The following is a 20302-nucleotide window of genomic DNA, read 5'->3' as shown; positions in this document are numbered from 1 at the left end:
AGGGTCTGTTGATATGGTTGTAGATGAGGTCATTGATTATGTACCTGTTTGAATAACGTAAATTGCTGTGCGAGGAATTGCAGGTACATGATAGTGCTGTTAACTAAAGCTTTACAAATCACAGTGGTTGTACGTCTAGTACAAGATGAATTCTGTGCAGAGGACTTTTTGGAAAGACATGAGATGAGTCTGCAAGACATCAGGTCTCAGGGCAGAACTGGGATCTGCACTGTGTTTAATAGTGTTACCACAGAGCAGTGCTCTAAGTCCTTTAGAAAAGATGACTGTGTTTTCTTCTCCCTCCCAGCTTACAAATGCTTATTTTGTAGGTCGAAGTAGTAGGTCATGTGTAATGTCCGGTGTTGTTATGAGACTGTAATCACTGCCTCCTTCCTTTAGTGAAACTAATGCTGTTCAGTAGGATGTGAAAACAGGTGATTTTCCCCCATTTATATTGTAAACCCCTTTGATTTGGGCCTGCATGTTGCTGTGTGTTTGGATAGTGCACTGAGCACACTACACTAATACAAAGAAGATCTGTAGTCCCTCTGGACTTTCCATGACTACTGCTTTTCGGTTATACCTGGAAGTGCACTAAATGCTGTGTGACTGCATTTAATGGCAGGCTGTGCCAAAGGGAGGTTTTGCTTGTGTATTAAAACCCAGGTTTTCGTCACCTTTCACTGCTGCTTTTATTTCCATGTATTAGCAGTTTATTACAAAGACACTGAATTACAGAAAATTGTTCACTTCCAGAGATCCAAACACCATTTTCAGAGGAAACTCATTAACTTCCAAGTGCATTGACGAGACAATGAAACTGGCGGGAATGCATTACCTGCAAGTTACACTAAAGCCAATTATAGATGAGGTAAGAACAGTTTAGACTGTTTATTTGGTAAAATATCCCTCTAAAGACCTCCAGGGAGCAAATACTGTTTATTACTTCCCATTTTAAGATGGCTTTATAGGAGTAAGGCTTAATAGTCTGTTTCTACATTAAAATCTTGTGTGTTCCTTTAGCCACAGCTGAGTCTTCTAATTCAGAAACAATTGGATTGAATTAAATGAAAAAGAAAACGTCTATTTATTAACCTAAATTACTCTGTTTTATAAAATCTAGCATATAGTGTTTCTGAGAAATTAATAAAGTAATAACTTAATGAATAAAGAATATATACAACAGAAAGCTATTTTAAAGCTATAAGTAACACATTTAATCCAGTGGGTATAAAGGAATACAGTTATTCTTAGATAACTGTGCATGTGATGCATGTATTATAACAATGGTTTATTATCTATCCAGTGCAGAATGGTGAGTGTGGGTATTTTAGTGCAGTAATTGGGCAATGCTTTCAGACCACAGACTTCCTTTAAATGATTTGGCAATTTCTTCGGCTGTTGTTGTCTTAGTGTTTCATCAGAAAGTGTCAAGTTTTAAAAAATATGGATGTACTCCCAAAGTTGACTATTTTAGAAACAGGGCTTTTCTTGAACAGCCTTGCTTGTGAAAGTCTAAAGAAAAATTCTGCGTTTCAGTTGAAGGAAAGGGTAGAACTAATTGATGCTACTACTTTTTGGAAAAGAATAAAGATCACATAATTTGCTTTGTCAAAAGGAAAAATACTATTTATAAAGTTGGCTTTTGCCTTTTACCTCAAAAAACTAAGAAGTATACTTTTTACAAAACCTTTTCTACTTGTAGATAAACTTAAATATTAATTGTTAAATATGGTTTTTTTCTAGATCTGCCAGGTCCATAAACCTTGTGAAATTGATCCTGTGAAATTAAAAGATGGTGAAAACCTGGAAAATAACAGGGTATGCATTAGATTTTGAAGACACAATCTCTGTTTACACTGTCAGGTTTAACTGAGGTCCTCAGTAATTTGCAACATTTGATGTTGCAAATAATTTTGTCATTCATTAGAATACAGTGCAAACTTTCTTAACACCACCCTTATAATTATTTTACAACAGCTTTATATTATGCTATAAACCTGTAGAAAATTAGTCACTTCTGCTGCTGCCCTTGAGGACAAGGATGACTTAGCTTGTGGCTAGAGTGGAGGAAATGAGGCTCAGGGGGATCTTATCTTTCTCTGCAATTACCTGAAAGGAGGTTGTAGCAAGGTGGGGTTCAGCCTCTTCTCTCAGCAAGTGACAGAATGAGAGGAAATGGCCTCAAGTTGTGTCAGGGGAGGTTTAGAGATACTGGGAAAAAATTCTCCACTGTAGGGGTGTTCAGATATTGGAACAGGCTGCCCAGGGAAGTGGTGGAATCACCATCCCTGGAAATGTTCAAGAAGCATGTGAGGTTGTGGCACCTGGGGACATGGTTTACTGGTGGACTTGGTTTTGCTGGGTTAACGGTTCAACTCAATGATCTGAGAGGTTTTTCCCAGCTTTAATGATTTTGTGATTCTGCTGATGATGTAGAAATGGTGTTATGAGAAGGAATGATATACCATAAAGCCATATCATTTAATGTTTGGATTTGATAGGAATGATATTGTTACTCTTTACATTTACCAAATAGAGTATAATTGAGTGTGAGATTTTTTCTCAAGTGTATAATGTTGAAAGTGAAAATCTTTTAATGATGCCATTATGAATAAAACCAGGAATAGTGCCACTTGCCACAGCAGAAAGCTGCGCTAATTTTGTCATACATCTTTACACTTTTTCAGGAAAATTTGAGGCAATATGTTGATCGCATTTTTACTGTAATTACAAAATCTGGTGTAAGCTGCCCTACAGTGATGTGTGATATTTTCTTTTCACTGAGAGAATCAGCTGCCAAACGTTTTCAAGGTGAGTTTCTATATATTGTTTTATTTTATGTAATTGATAGCTTTTAAACACAGACACAGTCTGTGTTTACTAAATCCCTGATGGATTCAGTAATTGAACAGCAGCTTATCTAAAATATGATTTGGAGTGTGTTAATGCAGGTTTTTCATTGATTATTCATTCCACAAAGAACATGACTCTTAATAATGGTTTTGAATTCTTTCTTCAACATCTTTTAGAGGAAAACAGCATTTAAAAAAATCATTATGATGGTATGTGTTTATGAGTTCAGTATTTGCAAAGTATGTTCAGTTTGCAAATGTTCAGGTTTTGTAAAGGCTTGTTTTGCAGACTTCATGCAGCAGAATTACTTTCTCCTCATATGTCAAACTATAATAAAGACCAGTCTATAAATTAGAGTTATTGCAAGCTCATTGCCCTAGAAGCCCATGTGCTGCAAAGGTTTTCTGGCTGTCAAGAGAGAATTCTTTCCACTCCCTCCTAGATGTTTTGGCTCTGAGAGTGAGTGGGAATATAAAACTGGAATTGGGCAAAACAACTGACCTTTTCAGGAAGGGAAGCAGATTACAGTAAGGAAGTTTTAGAGAGAGTAATAAAAATTCAGCTTTTAAACAATCGCTCTGGAGTAGAAAAGCTCAAGCAAAAAAGCATTAACTGTGCTGTCATGCGGTTTATGTTAAAGTAAATAAATAGTATGTTTTTGGTAACTACCAACTGGAATAGATACATTAGGAGTCTGTAAGTTAGGAGTCTGCAACTAGGTAACTGAGAATTGGCCTCTGTGCTGAACATTTCATTAACTATGTAAATTATTCACCTTACTTCATTGCATAGATAGCAGATGTTTGTATGAAATCAAAAGTGAATCGTGTTCTCCTTGTAGCTTGTGTCATGAACCCACTTTTTTTTTTAAAAGGGCTGTCATTAACATTTCCTTGGTTTAGGCTAGATGATCTCTGGTTCCAAATCCTCTATCATCAGTTAATCCTTAACTCACAAATATATACATTTCCAGCACATGCTTGAGTTGGCTTTCTGATAATTTCAGGAGGTTTTTAAGGAAGGATTACTGAAATGCTGAGTAGAGGTCTTTTTTTAAATAGGTGACCCAGATGTGAGGTATACAGCTGTCAGCAGCTTTATTTTCCTGAGATTCTTTGCTCCTGCTATTCTTTCTCCAAACCTCTTTCAGCTTACACCACACCATCCAGTAAGTACTGTATCAGTTTTTTTCTGGCTATGTTTACAGCTCTGTCACCATAGTCTGTATGTTGAGATTCTTTCTTTAATTCTTTTAATAGCCTTTAGGAAAAGTACCTTTGTTAGTTCAAAGATCTGTTCTATCTGTCTTGAATATGAAGCATATGTTGAATGGCTGTGTATGTGTAGAACTTGGGAGATAATGGGAAGAACAGTGAAATTTAAGGACAAAAAAGATAGAGAGTCTAAGCTGCTGTGGAAAAGATCGACCTTGCTTCATTTTTGCTTCATTACATTAATGTTTCATTGTCAGCAGTGTTGGAAATGTTTTGGAGACTTTTAGTAGTTGTTCTCATTGGAAGTGGGAAGGACATGGGCAGTCTTCAGGAAATCTCTGGTTTTGTTTTGCAAGTGCATTGCCTTTGTTTCTCAAATCAGTAGAGTAGCTATGGAGCAGGATGGCTTAAGAGTCAAAAACCTTTTTTTAAAAAAGGCAACTTTTTCCTTCATTGTTTTATTGGTCTTTTCTAATTTTACGTTACTTTTCTGCAAGTAAAATAAGAAAGAAGAAATACAGTTTACCTTCGTCTATTCTATATTTTAAGTAACTAGTCCATATAATATTGTTCTCTTTCCTAGGATCCTCAAACTTCTCGAACTTTGACACTTATCTCTAAAACCATTCAAACACTAGGCAGCTTATCAAAATCTAAATCTGTAAGTATGCCATTTTCACTTAAAGGCTTAATTTAGGAAAGTGGTTTTTTTTTTATTCTTCTATCACTAATTATAATTAAGCCTTTAAAATGCTTGAGTTGCACTAGGCTTATGCAAAACTGGTTATGTTTGCTTTGATTATAAGCCTCTCATGCTCAGAGGAAAACTAAATCTGTCTTAATCTGAACTAGATTTCAGTAAACCAAAATTGTGTGACCAACCTAGAAGTCTGTTTCAGAGCTTTTCATTCCTTCCATCTGGAAGAAAGAAAGTGATCAGGAGAACCTCTGCAGTTCTTGACTTGTCTGTGGTACATGATTAGCAGCTCAACGGGGCTTTACGGATTGTTTCATCATTTTAAAACTCAACTGAGAAGAATTCACCCAGTAAGGGGAAGGGCTATACTTTTCATTCCAGTTCAGTTTTCTCTCTGTCTTTTGTGAGATTAGACCTAGATGCCCATACTCTGGATGTTTGATTGAAATAAGTGTACCTAAAGCACCACACTGCTATAGCCAGTGATAATTTGGGGTCACTGGTGGTCTGGTTAGGATTCACACGGGCAACTGTAGGTGACTGTGTACCTCAATTATGAATCCTTTGAAACAGTAGAATTCCTTTTCTGACACTTTTTGTCAGCTTCTTTTAGGAGGAAGATTAAAAGCCAAAGCAGAATTTTGAAGGTTTTTGAATAATGTATTACTGACTGAAGCAACTGAACATTTGAAATGCATTCTGCTACCTTCTTGAAGTAAAAACTTAGTACTACTGAATGTGTGCTGTCTAACATGAAAATTGCTTATTTTACCTCTGGCCAGAAAAAACCCTGTCTTATCAGCTCTGACTTTCCTCCTGACCTACTGCTGTTAACAATAATATTTTCTGTATAAACTGTATTATGATATGCCTGGGTTTTGCTTTGTATTTCAGGCCAATTTCAAGGAATCTTACATGGCTACATTTTATGACTATTTCAATGAGCAGAAATATGCAGATGCAGTAAAAAATGTAAGTAATGCATATGAATGTTCTGAAAATCCTGCTGTGTTGTTGAAGCTGAAGCTTGGAATCCTAGAATATAATACATACTGTTAATAAACCAGGAAACGTGCTGAAAAAAGCAGACTCCTGATAACTGTAACGTTCAAGAAACTTTTATCAAATTATGTGCATGTCAATTGTAGAATCTCTTTGGGTGTATTTCTACTTAGTAATTAGGTTGGATTAATGAGCTGCTGCTTAGAGTTGAGATGTGTGTGCTTTGTAGCATGCTGCAGATCTAGTAATGAAAAGTCCAAAAGGAAGTGAAAGATAGGTATAACAAAGGAGAAGCACAAGAAGTGTTGATCATCTGCAGTTTTTCTGCTTAAGAGCATGTGTGCTATTTTTAGTTTACAACCCAGGAAACCTCCCAAATTCCTCAAGCTTCTGCCGTTACCTTTTGTTTAACTGCTTCTACAATACTTTCTGTAGCTCTGTGCTGTACAAATGTCAAAGATTTTTATTTGGGTGATGTGGTCCTCTCATTTTTATATCCGCTTTTTGTTCACCTCTTAGTTTCTAGATCTGATTTCATCTTCAGGAAGAAGAGATCACAAGAGCATAGAGCAGCCTATATTGCTTAAAGAAGGGTAAGTATGCACGTGCAACAAAACCCTCTACTTGTGTGTTTGCCACCATTCTAAGGCAGCTGTCTTTTCTGCCACCTCTATTCCATCCATGCATTCGGGGAAGAATGTAGGAAAATTCTTGTGTTGCTGTTTCTGTTCTCTGTGGTTGCTATAGCTGATTTTAATGTATTTTCATTTGATTTAAACATCTTAATTTAATTATGTTTTGAAATAAGTGGAGGAAAGAGAAACCAGAGAAGTAGAACTTAATTAGCTCAGCTAAGGCAAAATAAACTTAAATCAGCATTGTATTAAAATCATGTTGATTTTTTTTCCTAAACTGCAGGGAACAAAAGCTGTAAAATTCCAGTGTGAAGGCAGATACTGAATATCTTAATGAGGGCAAAGCCTGCATATGGAATTTGCTTTTGCTGCCCTATAAGATCCATATGCTAACCATTATCATGGCCATTTCAAGGAAAATTTGAGATGCACTTGGAACAGTTTCTCGTTTTAGTACCTTTGCTTTTTTGGGAAGCCTGTTCCATATGCTGTATTAGTTTTAGATACCAATTGTTGACATTTTTTGTGTTACAAAACTGAGTAATTAAGATCATCGAAGTACACTGTGGAAACAGCTTGTTTGAGCTGGGAGGAGGAAAGTAAAGAAATCCAAATTCTTCCCAACACTCAATAAGGTGAAATACTGCTTGAAAGTAAGCTTTCATGGTCACTTTAAGTAATGCAAAAACCAGATATTTGGTGAAAACATGACTACCTCATCAGTTAACCTCAACATTTCACTTTACTTCTCTGATAAGCATCTGTCCCTAGAAGCAATTTTGTCTATTTTAATTCTGTACATGCATTTATCATTCTTTTGTTTTTCAAAATAAATTTATAGTTTGTAACATTTTCCCTCTAACTCTAAAACATTTTTTCTGCCTCTGTCTTTCTTTTGCTCCTGTCTGATTTTTTTCTGTCTTTTCTTGCTCGGCCTGTGGCTGCTGTTGTAAGGACTCTTAAACTAACAGTAAAGAAAGTTGATGGTAATAGTTCATGCAGGTAAGATGGTAGAGGCAGTTGCTGCTTTGCTGTAGCTACTGGCTGACAGCATGTCCTGTGCAGCAGTAGACTTGTCTGACTTAAATTTGGGGAGGAAGTACTCTGTTTAACAATCCTGAAATGCCTGTGTAAACCCAGCAGAGAACATTTTGTTATCCGTTTCTTGATGTTGACCGTTTTTTCTTTTTCCTTAAAACAAAAACCTGCTGTAAATAGAGAATAAAGGAGTTTTATCTATAAGCAGAGGCTCCAAGAAGCACTGTATGGATCCTGATGAACTCACTGGAAGTGATGGAAGTGATTAAGAAGAGACCATACATTTTCTAGGCACTTCTTAAGTAGTATTCATGCAAATTGTTCTCAAGGTTAAGGAGTGGCCTTCAGCAGTCTATTTTTCCTAATGCTTTGCATTATTGTCGTGTTATGTCATGGGAAGTGGGTTGGAACTTTCGCAAGGCTTTGATTCTTCTTTGGATTGAATGACTGTTCAGTGGGATTTCTATTTGCCTTTGCAGTGTTTTTACTTGCATATGTACTTTTGAATGAACGTGCACTACCAAAGGTTAGGCATAGGCACTTGGATTTGCTGGCATCAGTATTGCCATCGCTGCCTACCAGGCTGCCTGCCTGGTTCTTTTCAAAAGGAAGAGAATTAAAAGGAGAACTAGTTGTTTTTGTAGGTGAAAAGGGCGCATTGACGCTTCCAAGCAGGGCTAAGGCAGATCCAGACTCAGGTCTACCATAAGTATGAGAAGAAACAGAATCTCCAAACAACCCATACTTGAAATGGGTTTCGTCTTGGACTTTTTCTCCCTTTGTGCTTCTGTTTGCTCTGACTTCTCACACATTCTGCAATTGCTAGAAACAAAGAAATCAACCTTGTAACTTCTGTGACTTTGACTGCTTTTCACCTGTCTCTGGAAAATAAGAGCACATTCATCTTGTGGCTATGCCAATTATGAAGGATTTAATTAGGAATGTGCTCTTAGCTCTGCTGTATGGAGTTTGCATTTTTCAAAGAGAGAAGGCTCTATAGGAGTTCTCAGTTTTAATTCACCTTTTAAGTGTTGGCATGAGTAGGATGAGAAACTAACTTGAAGAGTAAGTTGTCAAAGGCTCTTCCTTTGAAATTTGCCTTAACCTTGATATATGAGGGCTACTGCCCTCATATTTAGGTGATGACCTAAATCACATGGTTTAATTCAATATTTGCCAAGTATTCCAGGATTAAGAACCAAGGCAGTAACTGTCTGACCATTTTAAGAATGAGAGGTGTGTAACTAGAACCAGTTAAAAAAAAATCTGTTGCTGTTTACAGTCCTTGTCAGCTTTTGCCCACACAACTCAGAATGAGCATCAGGCACCAGCCCAGCTGGTTGCAAAACAGTTAAGGTCCGAAGGAACTTGGGTTTCTGTTTGAGCTTTAAATAGACCTGCATTTTGGTCAGATGTATTGTAGTTGTTTCTGACTGAAGATACCACAAGCAAGAAGCAGTATTAGCTGTTCCAAGCATTTTAGCTCTGCTATTGAAAATCTTCAACCAAGTAATTGACTGTTCTCTTTGTATGCTCCTTGTGCTGTGTAGTGCCTTCCTACTTGATAAAAACTACTCTGTAGTAAGTAGTTTTTACTCGCTCTATTATACAGTTCTGTATTTGGCACAATAATTAATGTAATGTGTAGAGTAGCTGTTATCAACTCTCTATTGCATATGCATACATGGTTTTATCATCAAAAGTGATGCTGAGCAGTCTGAAATCACTAGGCTTTCCGAAGTCACCTTGAAGCTTTTGGATTGATTTAGTGGATTTTAGGAAGGTGGTGAATGCATCGTAGTTTCTTATAAACTCATTTAAGTTTGCAATAAGTTAAAACTGACAACTCACTAAATGAACATCCTTCATCTGCCAAAACAAAAGGGGAGGTGGTATCTAGTTTTCAGCCATCAGATTACTTTGTATTACTTTGGAAACATGAAAACACGTTTCCAACTGCAGCATCAATGTGAAATTGCAATGAAACTGTGGAACATTCTGATTTTGTTTCTAGAGCTTGAGTGTGATTAAAGCATGTAAGGGTACAGTCCCTCTGCTCCAGAGGACTTAAACATGCCTTTTAATTACTAAACATATTCAAAACTTTTTGAACTTTCTTACAGCTTTTAAAAAAACAAAACAATAAAGCTTGTAGAGTCAACAGGTCAAGCTTAGCAGAGCAGTACTAACCATATTCTGCTTTTTTCTGCTGTACTAGGAAACTGTTTAGCTGTATTTATAACTGCAGCAAAAGCACAAATTGCAGTTCAGCCAACTAACAAGAGCCCCTATGTAGGCTACAAGTCAAATTTCATGTCTTGCCCCTTATCTAGATATGAAAAAAGGACAGACTTAGCTAACACATGCACTAAACCTATCCAAATGTGATTCCTTTCCTTGCCAAGACAAACCCTCAATAATTAGAAAAGTGTCCCCTCCTTAAGCTTTGCAAGTGCCATAACATGTCTGTGTGTGTGTGTATATATATATACATCTCTATACTTTAATATGTATTCTATATTTATGCATATATTTATATGTATGTACATATAAAATCCGGTGTATTGTAACAATTGTATCCTGTTTACTAGGTTCATGATCAAAAGAGCACAAGGAAGAAAACGATTTGGTATGAAAAATTTCAAGAAGAGATGGTTTCGCCTGACAAACCATGAGTTTACCTATCAGAAAAGCAAAGGTAACCAAGGTTTGCCAGTCTTCTTCTGATACTTTATAGTGAAGAGTAAACATAGGGATTGTGTATGAACAGAAGACTGAGTTCTAGATCTGTGACTGTATAAGGTACAGTGCAGGCAGGTCTGTCAGCCTGTATGTTCTTGCCCTTTTTTTTTAGGATGTCTGTATAGACTGTTAGAGAAGCTTTTTGGATAGCAAAGTACCCTGCAAGTTAGCAAAGTATTTGATAACATTTGTGTAATATCAACATCATTTGTAGGTTTCATAGTTGCTGAGTAGATTGTCCTAGGAAACAAAACATGCAAACTTTACACTGGGATTTGGGTTTATACTGAACATTCTCTGGTGCATCTCAGCTTGTTCTCATAAATTCTGTAGCATTGCCACAACTGCATGCAGTACACAGGGATTTGCCTGGAGCCTTTGAACTTTCAAAATGTGTTCATTTAATGTTGCCTAATAGCAAGGATTTTGCTTTTTGAAAATTGCTCCTATCTGCTCAGTAGTACACAACAAATACCACTTCCTTCCATCACAGGGAGTGGACAGATAAGAAAACATGTTCAGATCATGCCAGTCATTATTTCACACTCAACTTTGAGATCTTACATCACCACCATCCACATAGTTCAGTTCAGCTGACAGGAATGATTTCTTTCATTGTCACCTTTTCAGTACATACACTGCATCCTGCTGCAGTATTCAGTTTCTGAGGTTTGTTAGTGTAAGGTAGTACAGCTGAAAACAGAAATGAACTTAAGACAATACTTAAGGACCATGCTAGCAAATCCCTGCTGAGGGGAAGATTTTCCTCTTTTTTTGTGCAGTCAAAATGATCTTCAAAGAAACTGAATCAGCCCTTAGAATAAGGGCAGAAGGTGAAGTTGAATTGTGAATAAGTTGCTCATTATCTGTGTCTGTGTGTTCTGCAGGTGATCACCCTCTGTGTAGCATTCCAATAGAAAACATTCTTGCAGTGGAAAGACTGGAGGAGGAATCCTTTAAAATGAAAAATGTAAGTAGGTCATCTTCATTAATGTATGTTAGGCTGCTCTAGATCCACCAGCCTAGTCACCTTTTTTCCTTCTGTAACCTGGATTGGATTTCTATTGAAAGATGTACAACCACAGCTGCTCGTTCTGTATATAGTAGCAGGAGTTTCCAAAAGTACAGCCCATTCAGATTCTTAACAGCCCAGTCAGCAGTCTTTGGATTTCGTGATCTGCAGCACACTCAGTACTGACCGCTGCTGATCAGCTGTCTGGGCTCTGTAATGTCAGACACAGGTAAGATGATCGAGTCCCTGCCCTTTCTGTCAGACCTCTCTGTTGGGAGGGATCTGGCTGCTTATAATTGTGAAGGATCACAACTTCTTTATTAACTATCAGGTTTCTTTATTGGTTAATGAAAGTACATATGTGTGTATATATATAAATATATATTGAATTTGGGTTAGCTCATATGTGCTGTGCTAGTATGGTTTACCATTTTGATTGCCACATTAAGGAATAAAATCCAGCTGTATTTCTCATGCATGGAACACTGCCGCCAACTAAGCAAACAGCTCAATGTTTTTTCCAGTTCTAAACATGCACCTACTACAGACTTCTTCATACACATAAGTGGTTGTTACTTCTAGCTTTTTCTGCTTTTTAGTCTTTCCTGCCATCTCTTCTGCTTCTGGGCACTTTGCAGGGCAGTGCTTAAATCTGCCCTAGATATCAGGTTCCTTAAACAACAGCTCTTCATTAAAGTGAAATACAATTCTAGGCTCCTCAGTATTTTCCCAGTTTCACATACTATTTTGGTAGCATATCTCTCTCTGTTAAAACCTCTGTTAAAAAGTTTCAGTTCCACCTGCTTCTCGAACATGTCTCAGTTGTACTGTAGTTTGCTTTGGTCTTTGTAACTCAACTACATAGACAAAACCCAAAGCTGAAAAGCTGCAAAGTAATTCTCAAGCTATCAGAAGGCAGCTGTAACATGTGATGAACTGTTGCCAGCTGTACCCTGCAAAGTGACTTGATTGAACTAAAAGCAGCCACATAGTTGAGATAAAACTCACTGTCTGTGGAGAGGAGCTGAGCTATAATTCTGTAACTTACACTGAGTCTACTGAGCTAGACTGAGCATCCAAAATATGCCTGTATTGTGAAGATTTGCTATGGGAAAAATATACCTTTATTGTTAACATCAGAAGCTGTGCTATTTTGGTTGCCTTAATTCAGTATTACTTATGAAATGAAGGTGACTACATGTATTCTGGAAAGTAAGGTTCAGAGTCTTTCCATATGCAGTAGGGTTACCACCTTCTTGTGCTGATATATTCCCGCTTTTTTTTTTTGCCATACATAAATAGAATACTGCAGCAAGAACAGAATTCTCAAAACACCACAGCAGATGTATTTGCAATGGATATTCCATCATGGATGCTAAGTGTGATTAAAGATTCGCATTTTCTATAAATATTCTCTATGAATTTGTGCTCTGAATTGCATCAAGTGTGTATTTCTCACTCATGATAAATCCTGTCTGGCAGGAAGGCCAGTAGCCTTCATTGTTCTTAAGCACAGTTTGGAGGGATGTGAGGGTGGCTTTAAGCACTGTGCAGGTCTTCTGTGTTGTTCAAGAGGCAGCTGGTGGTTTTGGTAGTGTTAAAGGTCTTGCAACCACTTGAAATTCTTGACTTGGTTGTGGGCTTCTCAGTAACAGTTGCCATATGTTAGTTCACTTCTGTTGGTATCCTTTTACACAAAGCCATACTCCTTAAATCTGTTCCTTTGTTGCAATGCAGGAGGCTCCATTTACCCCAGCACAACATTAAAATTCCCTATAGTTTTGTGAGGGTTGAGCTGCACGCTCCTATCTTCCTTGTTCTTCCTTCCCTGCTTCCCAGACTCAAGTTGACATTTATGTCCTGAAAAATTGTGTTAAAAGGACTCTCTTTGGCAGTTCTGGACTGATTACACTAAGCAGCTCCTACACTGCCGTTGTGTGTTGTGACTTTCTAATTATTGTCTGACACATTTACGGATACTAGATCCAGCAAAAGGGCTGTTGAATTGTTCCCTTTCCTGTTAGAAGAGACACTGGATAAAAAAGCCCTATTCATTGACAAAGTAGCAAGTATATTTGTAAGGTATTTCCAAGGATGTTACACATAAAAGTGTCACAAAGGAAGGATTGCACTTAGTACAGTCTGCAACATTCTCCTGACCAGCTGGGTGCAGAATTCAGGCCAATGTTTCAGGTCTTTGTAATAGACAAAGATCAGTTTCAGTTTTGGTGTGGGCTTTGTTCTGTGTTGTGGTTGTTTGGTGGTTTGTTTATATGTTTTTGTTGTTTTGGGTTTTTTGTGTGTGGGTGTACCTCTCTGGTTTTCTTTTTAAAATAGCACAGAAAACCAGCTTTTTGGAAGATTATATTCCTTATGATATGGGCAAGGTAATGTCTAATCATTTGAATAATCAAAGGAAGAAGTAGAGGGGGAAGGATAATTTAGGAATACCTGAGAGAGAGCAGAAAACACATTAAAATTAAGTATTCACAGAAGCTAGAGGAAATGAAAATGGTTGATATTTATCTTTCCAAAATTTACAGTTCAGATCACTAACTTGAACTTAGTGCATGATCAGTGTAATCAAGCAATAAGGCTGTGCATCAAAAACTTGCTTCTTCAAGAGGAGGAAACTAACAGCCATTTTAGGTTGCAAGCTGTTTTGAACAGGCCAGAGAGCTCTAGTTTAGATTTTAGATGCCCAACCCATAATACAGAACTACTGTGTAATTATTTGAACCACCTGATGTTCAATTAAAGAGAAGCACTATTGATGGGATTTTCTAATAGCAGCTATAGTTGGAAACAGAAGCATGGAAGTTACTAAAAGCTAAGAGTCACACTGAAATAGGTATTAAGGACTAGAGAAATGGCAATGCTAAAGCAAAGCTGTTCACTAAGGCTGCATCCAAACTCTTGATTTTCTCTTTTCTGTCTCCTGCTGACTAGCATTTCCTTTTAGGCCAGCACTGGGTTCCTCTGTCAGCCTTCCAAAACTTGGAGCTGCAGCATTACTAAAATTGCATCCCCAAGGCTGACAACAAATCTTTTTGAGGCCCAACCATCAAGTTGATATTAGCTGTTTGTAAATCATCTCCTGCAGGAATGGTATCTTACTCCTTGTACCAAGTGAAAGGTCTTGTTCTTTTAAGGGCACGTTTGCTGCTTGGTTTTGTGTCGAAATCTATTTATCGGTGCATTCTTTCAGTATGCTGTGTTTTTCCTCTGATAAATCTTCACTCTGAACCTAGTCTTAGGTTCACGGATTCATTCTGTGGCTTATTTGCAGATGTTCCAGGTGATCCAACCTGAAAGAAGAGTCCTGTATATCCAAGCAAATAATTGTGTGGAGGCCAAGGACTGGATTGATATCCTCACCAAAGTTAGCCAGTGCAACAAGAAGCGCCTTACGGTCTACCATCCCTCTGCCTATCTTAATGGCCACTGGCTTTGCTGTAAAGCTACTGCAGACAATACTCCTGGCTGCACACCCTGCACAGGGTAAGGATTGGTAACATGCCAGTAGTCCGGGTCCTGCCCTGGGTGTGCATGTCTCTGCAGGGTGACTTGCAGGTGTGCAGGTACCAAGGAGATCTGCCAGGTGTGCAGGTGTCATAGTGGTTTCAGAGGCCATTTTTATTGGTGTTTCTGATACTGTCAGTGTCGGCATGTCTTCATCAAAATCTTGACGTTTTTAGAGTTAAAGACAGTGATAGGAGTTGACTGAGGGATAAGATATTTTGGTTCTGATTCACCTGCCATTAATAAAATCCCTTCAAGGTCCTGTTTGCAAATTCCTGGAACAATCATGTGCTGATAGATTTAGTTCTAAACTGAACTTTTTCTAAGGGGCCAATCCATGCTGTCTGATAAATGAAGACATACTGTCTGGTTTGTAAGAAACAGTTTTCATCTAAACTGAGAGAAGTAAGAAGTCTGTAGTAGTAGTTAGTCTCAGAATGTAAGACCTGGATGGTTGGAAGTTCAGTGCTTTGGCTCCTCCATCTGGTTATAGCAGACTAATTCACCAAAATATCTGGAGATTGATACAGCCTTTCCCTTCAAGTCAGAGTGAAAGCATGCTGGATAAATACAGGCATAAAGAAATTTGAACTTGTCTACTTCTTCTTTGGGGGAATATAGAAAGTTTGAGCTCTATTGCACACAATCTGTTGGCTTTCATGAGTACTCACTTTTACTTTCTTTCTTGTTAAGTGCTTTTTTTTTTGCCATTATATACTGTTTAGCATATAACTTCTGTTCTTGATGCCTTGCAGAGGCCTGCCAGCAAATATACAACTGGACATAGATGGAGATAGAGAAACTGAGCGCATCTACTCTCTTTTCAACTTGTATATGCCAAAATTGGAGAAAATGCAAGGTGAGAATAAAAGATCACTGCATCTCCAATACACTTATGAAAGCAAAAATACCCATGAAATGTTCTAGCTAGACTGGCCTTGCAAGTCACATCCAAGAACACAGTGGCCATTTCCCTTGTTTCCCCTTCTGTTGTCTTGAGGCAGTTGTGTGAATTATTCTTGGTGCAGTGTGCAGTCTCATGGTCTGTTAGAAGTTCTTTGCGTAATAACAGTTGTTTGAAATATGGTCTTAACCACATCATCCTAAAATAGCATAGACACAGAGCGTTGCTTGGATGCTCTGAATTGACAAATCACAACCAGCACTGAAACAGAAGTTTACTGATCCTGACAAGAAGCAAAGTTGAGGTTTCAGTGGAATATGGTTTTGTGTTACCAGAAGTCATGTGCACATTCCCTGATTCAGATCTCAAGAACAGGCTGGATACAAATGGTTTCTTCAGGAAGGCTCTTTTTGAATTACCTGTCAAGGATGACCTGTAGATGTCTGTGAAATGTTGAAAAGTGGAGTTTTGTCTGGGAAACCCTCAGGAGCTGAGAGGAACAGAGATGTGATGTAAAGGAAAAAGAAAGAAGAGAAAGCAGAGGAAGTTGGTACTAGTAGGCATGCCAAGAAAAGTATCCAGTGTACACAGTGCCAGACTTGAAATCCCAGTTTAGCACAGGGAGTGGTGGGGAAGCCTTCACTGTGGCACTGATCTTTAAATAGGACTTCATTTTAAAATATGAGATAAGCTAGTGGTGTCAAACACACAGATTGGAAAGCACTTCAATCTGTTCCTGGCTACTGTGCAATTGCAAACTTAAGATTACCACCACTTCCGAACTGTCTGAACCAGTGCCCAGCTTTCCCCTGTTCTGAATCCTCATTACCAGAGCCAGCATCAAGTTTCGGCACTAGGGAAAAGGACGCAGGTCTGGTGCAGACAGTGCAGCAGGGGGAAGGGAATTTGAAAGCTGAAACTGAGACAGCAGTAGTTAGAAAGCTAGGGAAAAAGAGAGACAAAGCAAAATATTATCTTTTCCCCTTGGCTACAGTGCAGGAGTAGATCACACAGGGAATATGTTACAATTGTTCACGTGTAGTCAGTGTCCGTATATCTTAGCCAGGAAGGTTCCCTGTTAAGATCAGAAAGTAGTGTAACTTTCCCCCTCTAAATATCTCATTAAGAAGGCAGTAATCATGGCATGTTGTGCTTATTGTATTAATCTTTTAGGGGTCATGTGGTAAAACATTACTTCTTCAGCCTGTAATGGTTTGGAATTCAGTCTGTACTTGCTGCTTAGGGATGGAACCTGTCACAAGTGAATACTTGACTTTGCCACTGTGCTGCAGGGTTGGCCTGCTCAGAGTCAGGCCAGTGTCAGTTTCCAGACTGTGCATGGGGTACTGCTAAATGGTCATGGACACGAAAGCATCGCCTGTGCAGTGAAGGAAAACTTCCCACCAAACCAGTTGCTGCCCTTTCTGTATGAGATGAAGAGGAGGGAACAGACATGGGACAAGCCTCTGTGTCTACCAATAACCCAGCAAAAGGACAGAGAACTTCTGTAGATGTCAGCCACAGTTCTGTGGTGGTCATACAGAAGCAAACCAAGGAACTGTATGAACCCCAGAACGGAGTATTTTTAGTCTGCATGTGTTACTCTTTTCCCTGCTGTCTGATATCTATTCCTGGACTTTATTTTTTTTCTCCAGAGGCCTGTGGCAGCAAATCTGTGTATGATGGACCTGAAGAGGAAGAATATTCTACATTCATCATTGATGACCCTAAGGAGACGTATAAAACACTAAAGCTGATTATTGAAGGTGTTGCAACTTTAGAGCAGGAACATGCTCAGTATAAGAGGGATAAATTTAAGAAGACAAAGTATGGAAGCCAGTAAGTATAATGGGTGTTGAAACAGGGGAACAGTCCTGAGAAATGGTATTTCCCTTGCTTATGTTCTGACCTTCACCATATTTTGTCCAAAGAAGATCCTGTAAATACATGCAAAGTAGGACTATGACTTAGGATTGATATCACCATATTTTAAAGAACTGCAAGGAATTTTTAAATGCTTGATTTTTATGCAGTTTCATTAATTTAAAAAAAAGTGTGGATTTGTTACATTGTTGTTTTTAAAATTTGAACATCGGCTGAGCACTTAATAACAGAATATAAATGTATTTACCAACTTATCTTGGAGAGTTGGTTTAAAAATGGAAAGAGTTGTTGATACAACCACATGAACCTATTTTGTGTACGCATAAATAAAGCATTCTGCATATAACTGACAAAAAAGAGGATCAAGTCCATCAGTCAGTTCTTCTAGGTGAAGTAAGATGCAGCATTATCCTTACAATTATAATTTTGAAAATCAAACTTGGGGAAAAAGCTTTGTCTGTTCCACTTTCTGCTCTGCGATTTTCATGTCCTGATAGAAAACTTTATAGTACTTTTTTTTCTTTTTTTTTTTTTTAGGGAACATCCCATTGGTGACAAGAGCTTCCAGACATACATCAGGCAACAGTCAGAGATCTCAGCACATTCCATATGAAGTACAAAGGAAATCAGAGGACAGTGCTGAAGGGTTGTTCAGTGAAGCTAAATAGCAAAACAAAAGGGAAGCCACACATGTAGCAAAATGTATGGATAAGTGTCAAGCTTACAAACTTTGAGACTTGGTAAACGTATTCTCTTTTCAAGAAACTGTTATAATATTTGCTATGCACTTTATTCATCTGGTTATTGACAGATGATAAAACTCTGCCTTCTAGGCAGTTGTTGTCATGTGTATTTTTGAATTTGCTTTGGTTTCTCGGAATCTAGTGATCAGTTCAATGATCAAGGTGTGTGGACTTCATCTTGACAACTCCCATGCGATTTGTTATGTTTTGGAAACCAAGCATGCTGCTAATATGCAGCATTTTCTAGAATGGTTGTTTGTTACTGTTTTTTGTTCCTGATTAATGTATATTATGCCACACTCCTGCGTGCTCTCTTAGGAAAAGCTTAGTAACAGTTTACTTTTAATGCCTGCATTTAGAAAAGAAGCAGAGAAAAAACCCTCTGGTGTAATCTCTTGCATTGTAGCTTGTATTCTGAGCAGGCCAAGGAGAAGGCCTTTTGTTTTTTACAGCAGCGTAATTTTTGCTAACCGTGCACAGTTTTTAATAGAAATTCAGATGTGAATGGTACTCTTGATATTTTTGAGATACTAAGTCATTTCTCCAGGCACATTCAGCAGACTGGTTTTGAAGATGCAATCTCAGTGGTATAATAAAACTGACTGTCATAAATATGAGTAAGAAAGAAATGAACTCACGTCAAAGCTACTTGTATCTCTTATGCAGTCCAATGAACAGTAATCTTTGAAAGTCTGCCAACTGAAAGGCAAAGTAAGCTGGTTTTGATGACCTTTTACCACCACAGTGAGAATAGAATACAAATCTGGCAGATGAGACACGCTGATTCCTGGGCACAAAAGTAGTCAAGATGGATTTTCTCTGAAAGGTTGTTTATGTACTGGAGTCCATGCTATCCTAGTACCACTTGCTTTTCTGGAAAATAGATTTCTACTTTTCCAAAAATGTTTTTAAATACTTTTTAAAAGAGATTTGTTAAAGGATATTTAGTATATTAACACACATAATGGTAACTTGTTAATATTCTGAGGGTAGTGAAAATGGAATGAGCTGTGTATCTCACTAATACCAACAAAAGTCATTAAGAAGGGGAATAAAGATCTGCTAAATATAAAATACATATTTATGTATGCTGTTTAGTTGTACACCGTATTTTTTCTCTGTGTAAGGGTCTGATAAACAAACATCTAGCTTTGATGGCTTGGAAGCCTGCATGATGAACTTTAGGCCACTGTGGGGTAGAAGCTAGTACTGGTTTTAAACTGAATTGGATCAGAAAGCATTGAACTATTAGTTTAATGTGAAGATGTCTGTGTCTTTGCTTCAGGTGTTACAGAGTAATTCTTAACTGTGTCCTCATTGCATCTGACATGATTTAAGATGGCTGAAGTACTTTGAAATGCCTCTGTTTGTTAGTGATGCTCTTAGGAATGAGGTTTTCTTTTTGTTTGCATATATGGTAGACCACCTCCTAGTAGATGATATATGATCTTTTATTCATTTTCACCCAGCAGACTGGGGAAAGGGAAGTAATGATGCATTGCAAAGATGCATTTTGGACTCCAAGCTTTTAGCTGCCATGAACTGCAATTTTTAACATGTATTTGTAACTTAATATTGTTTATAAAATACTAATGACCTGTAATGTGTGTTCTACTTGCCAATTAAAAGAAATGTTTTATTTCTGAAAACCATGTCCCCATTTGGAGTCTGTTTAAATTCACAGTGGCCACCAGTGTGCCTGTTGGCACAGCATCTGCTGTTCAGAGTTGGATCATGGATGGAGATCTTGTGAGTGTAAACCAATCTCTGTTTGGACTGCTGAGTCCCATCCTCTCTCCTCTTCCCATCACCACCCACCCTTTTCTTGTCAGTATTGCACCAGTGAACCAGACTGGGCACCTGAGCCAGCCATAAACTGCTGTAGCAAAGAAAGCAGTTATTGCTCAGCTAGATCAGCGTTTTGAACTGGTTCCTTGCGTTACTGTGCAGCTGTTGCTGCTGCAAGGGAGGGGTGAGACCATATTAAAAGACCAAGAGGAAAGAACTGAGAGCACAACACCTTTCATGCATATTGATTGGCTCATGGACCTAT

General features: G+C 38.0%; 1 protein-coding gene across 3 annotated transcripts in view; it reads left to right on the top strand.

Annotated features, from left to right (window-relative positions):
• The window catches only part of RASA3 (RAS p21 protein activator 3), a 90448-nt gene extending 70547 nt beyond the window's left edge, over positions 1–19901 (top strand). The window contains exons 11-24 of one of the 3 annotated variants that reach the window (XM_018084181.2): positions 757–871; positions 1747–1821; positions 2691–2814; positions 3918–4024; positions 4654–4731; positions 5662–5739; positions 6289–6362; positions 7359–7406; positions 10034–10140; positions 11072–11154; positions 14486–14697; positions 15474–15577; positions 17278–17461; positions 18044–19901. In XM_018084181.2, coding sequence (XP_017939670.1) covers positions 757–871; positions 1747–1821; positions 2691–2814; positions 3918–4024; positions 4654–4731; positions 5662–5739; positions 6289–6362; positions 7359–7406; positions 10034–10140; positions 11072–11154; positions 14486–14697; positions 15474–15577; positions 17278–17461; positions 18044–18119 — 1465 coding nt within the window. In that variant the 3' untranslated portion in view covers positions 18120–19901. Of the gene's footprint in view, positions 1–756; positions 872–1746; positions 1822–2690; positions 2815–3917; positions 4025–4653; positions 4732–5661; positions 5740–6288; positions 6363–7358; positions 7407–10033; positions 10150–11071; positions 11155–14485; positions 14698–15473; positions 15578–17277; positions 17462–18043 lie in introns of all 3 variants that reach the window. The other 2 variants (XM_018084183.2, XM_018084182.2) reach the window with 2 other exon arrangements.
• The last annotated feature ends 401 nt before the right edge of the window (positions 19902–20302 follow it).

The sequence above is a fragment of the Manacus vitellinus genome, unplaced genomic scaffold, assembly GCF_001715985.3.
Source record: "Manacus vitellinus isolate BGI_N305 unplaced genomic scaffold, ASM171598v3 scaffold_7_pilon, whole genome shotgun sequence".
In the NCBI taxonomy this organism is placed as follows: Eukaryota; Metazoa; Chordata; class Aves; order Passeriformes; family Pipridae; genus Manacus; species Manacus vitellinus.
Note: the sequence above shows the minus strand (reverse complement) of the source record. Positions and strands in the feature narration are given on the sequence as shown.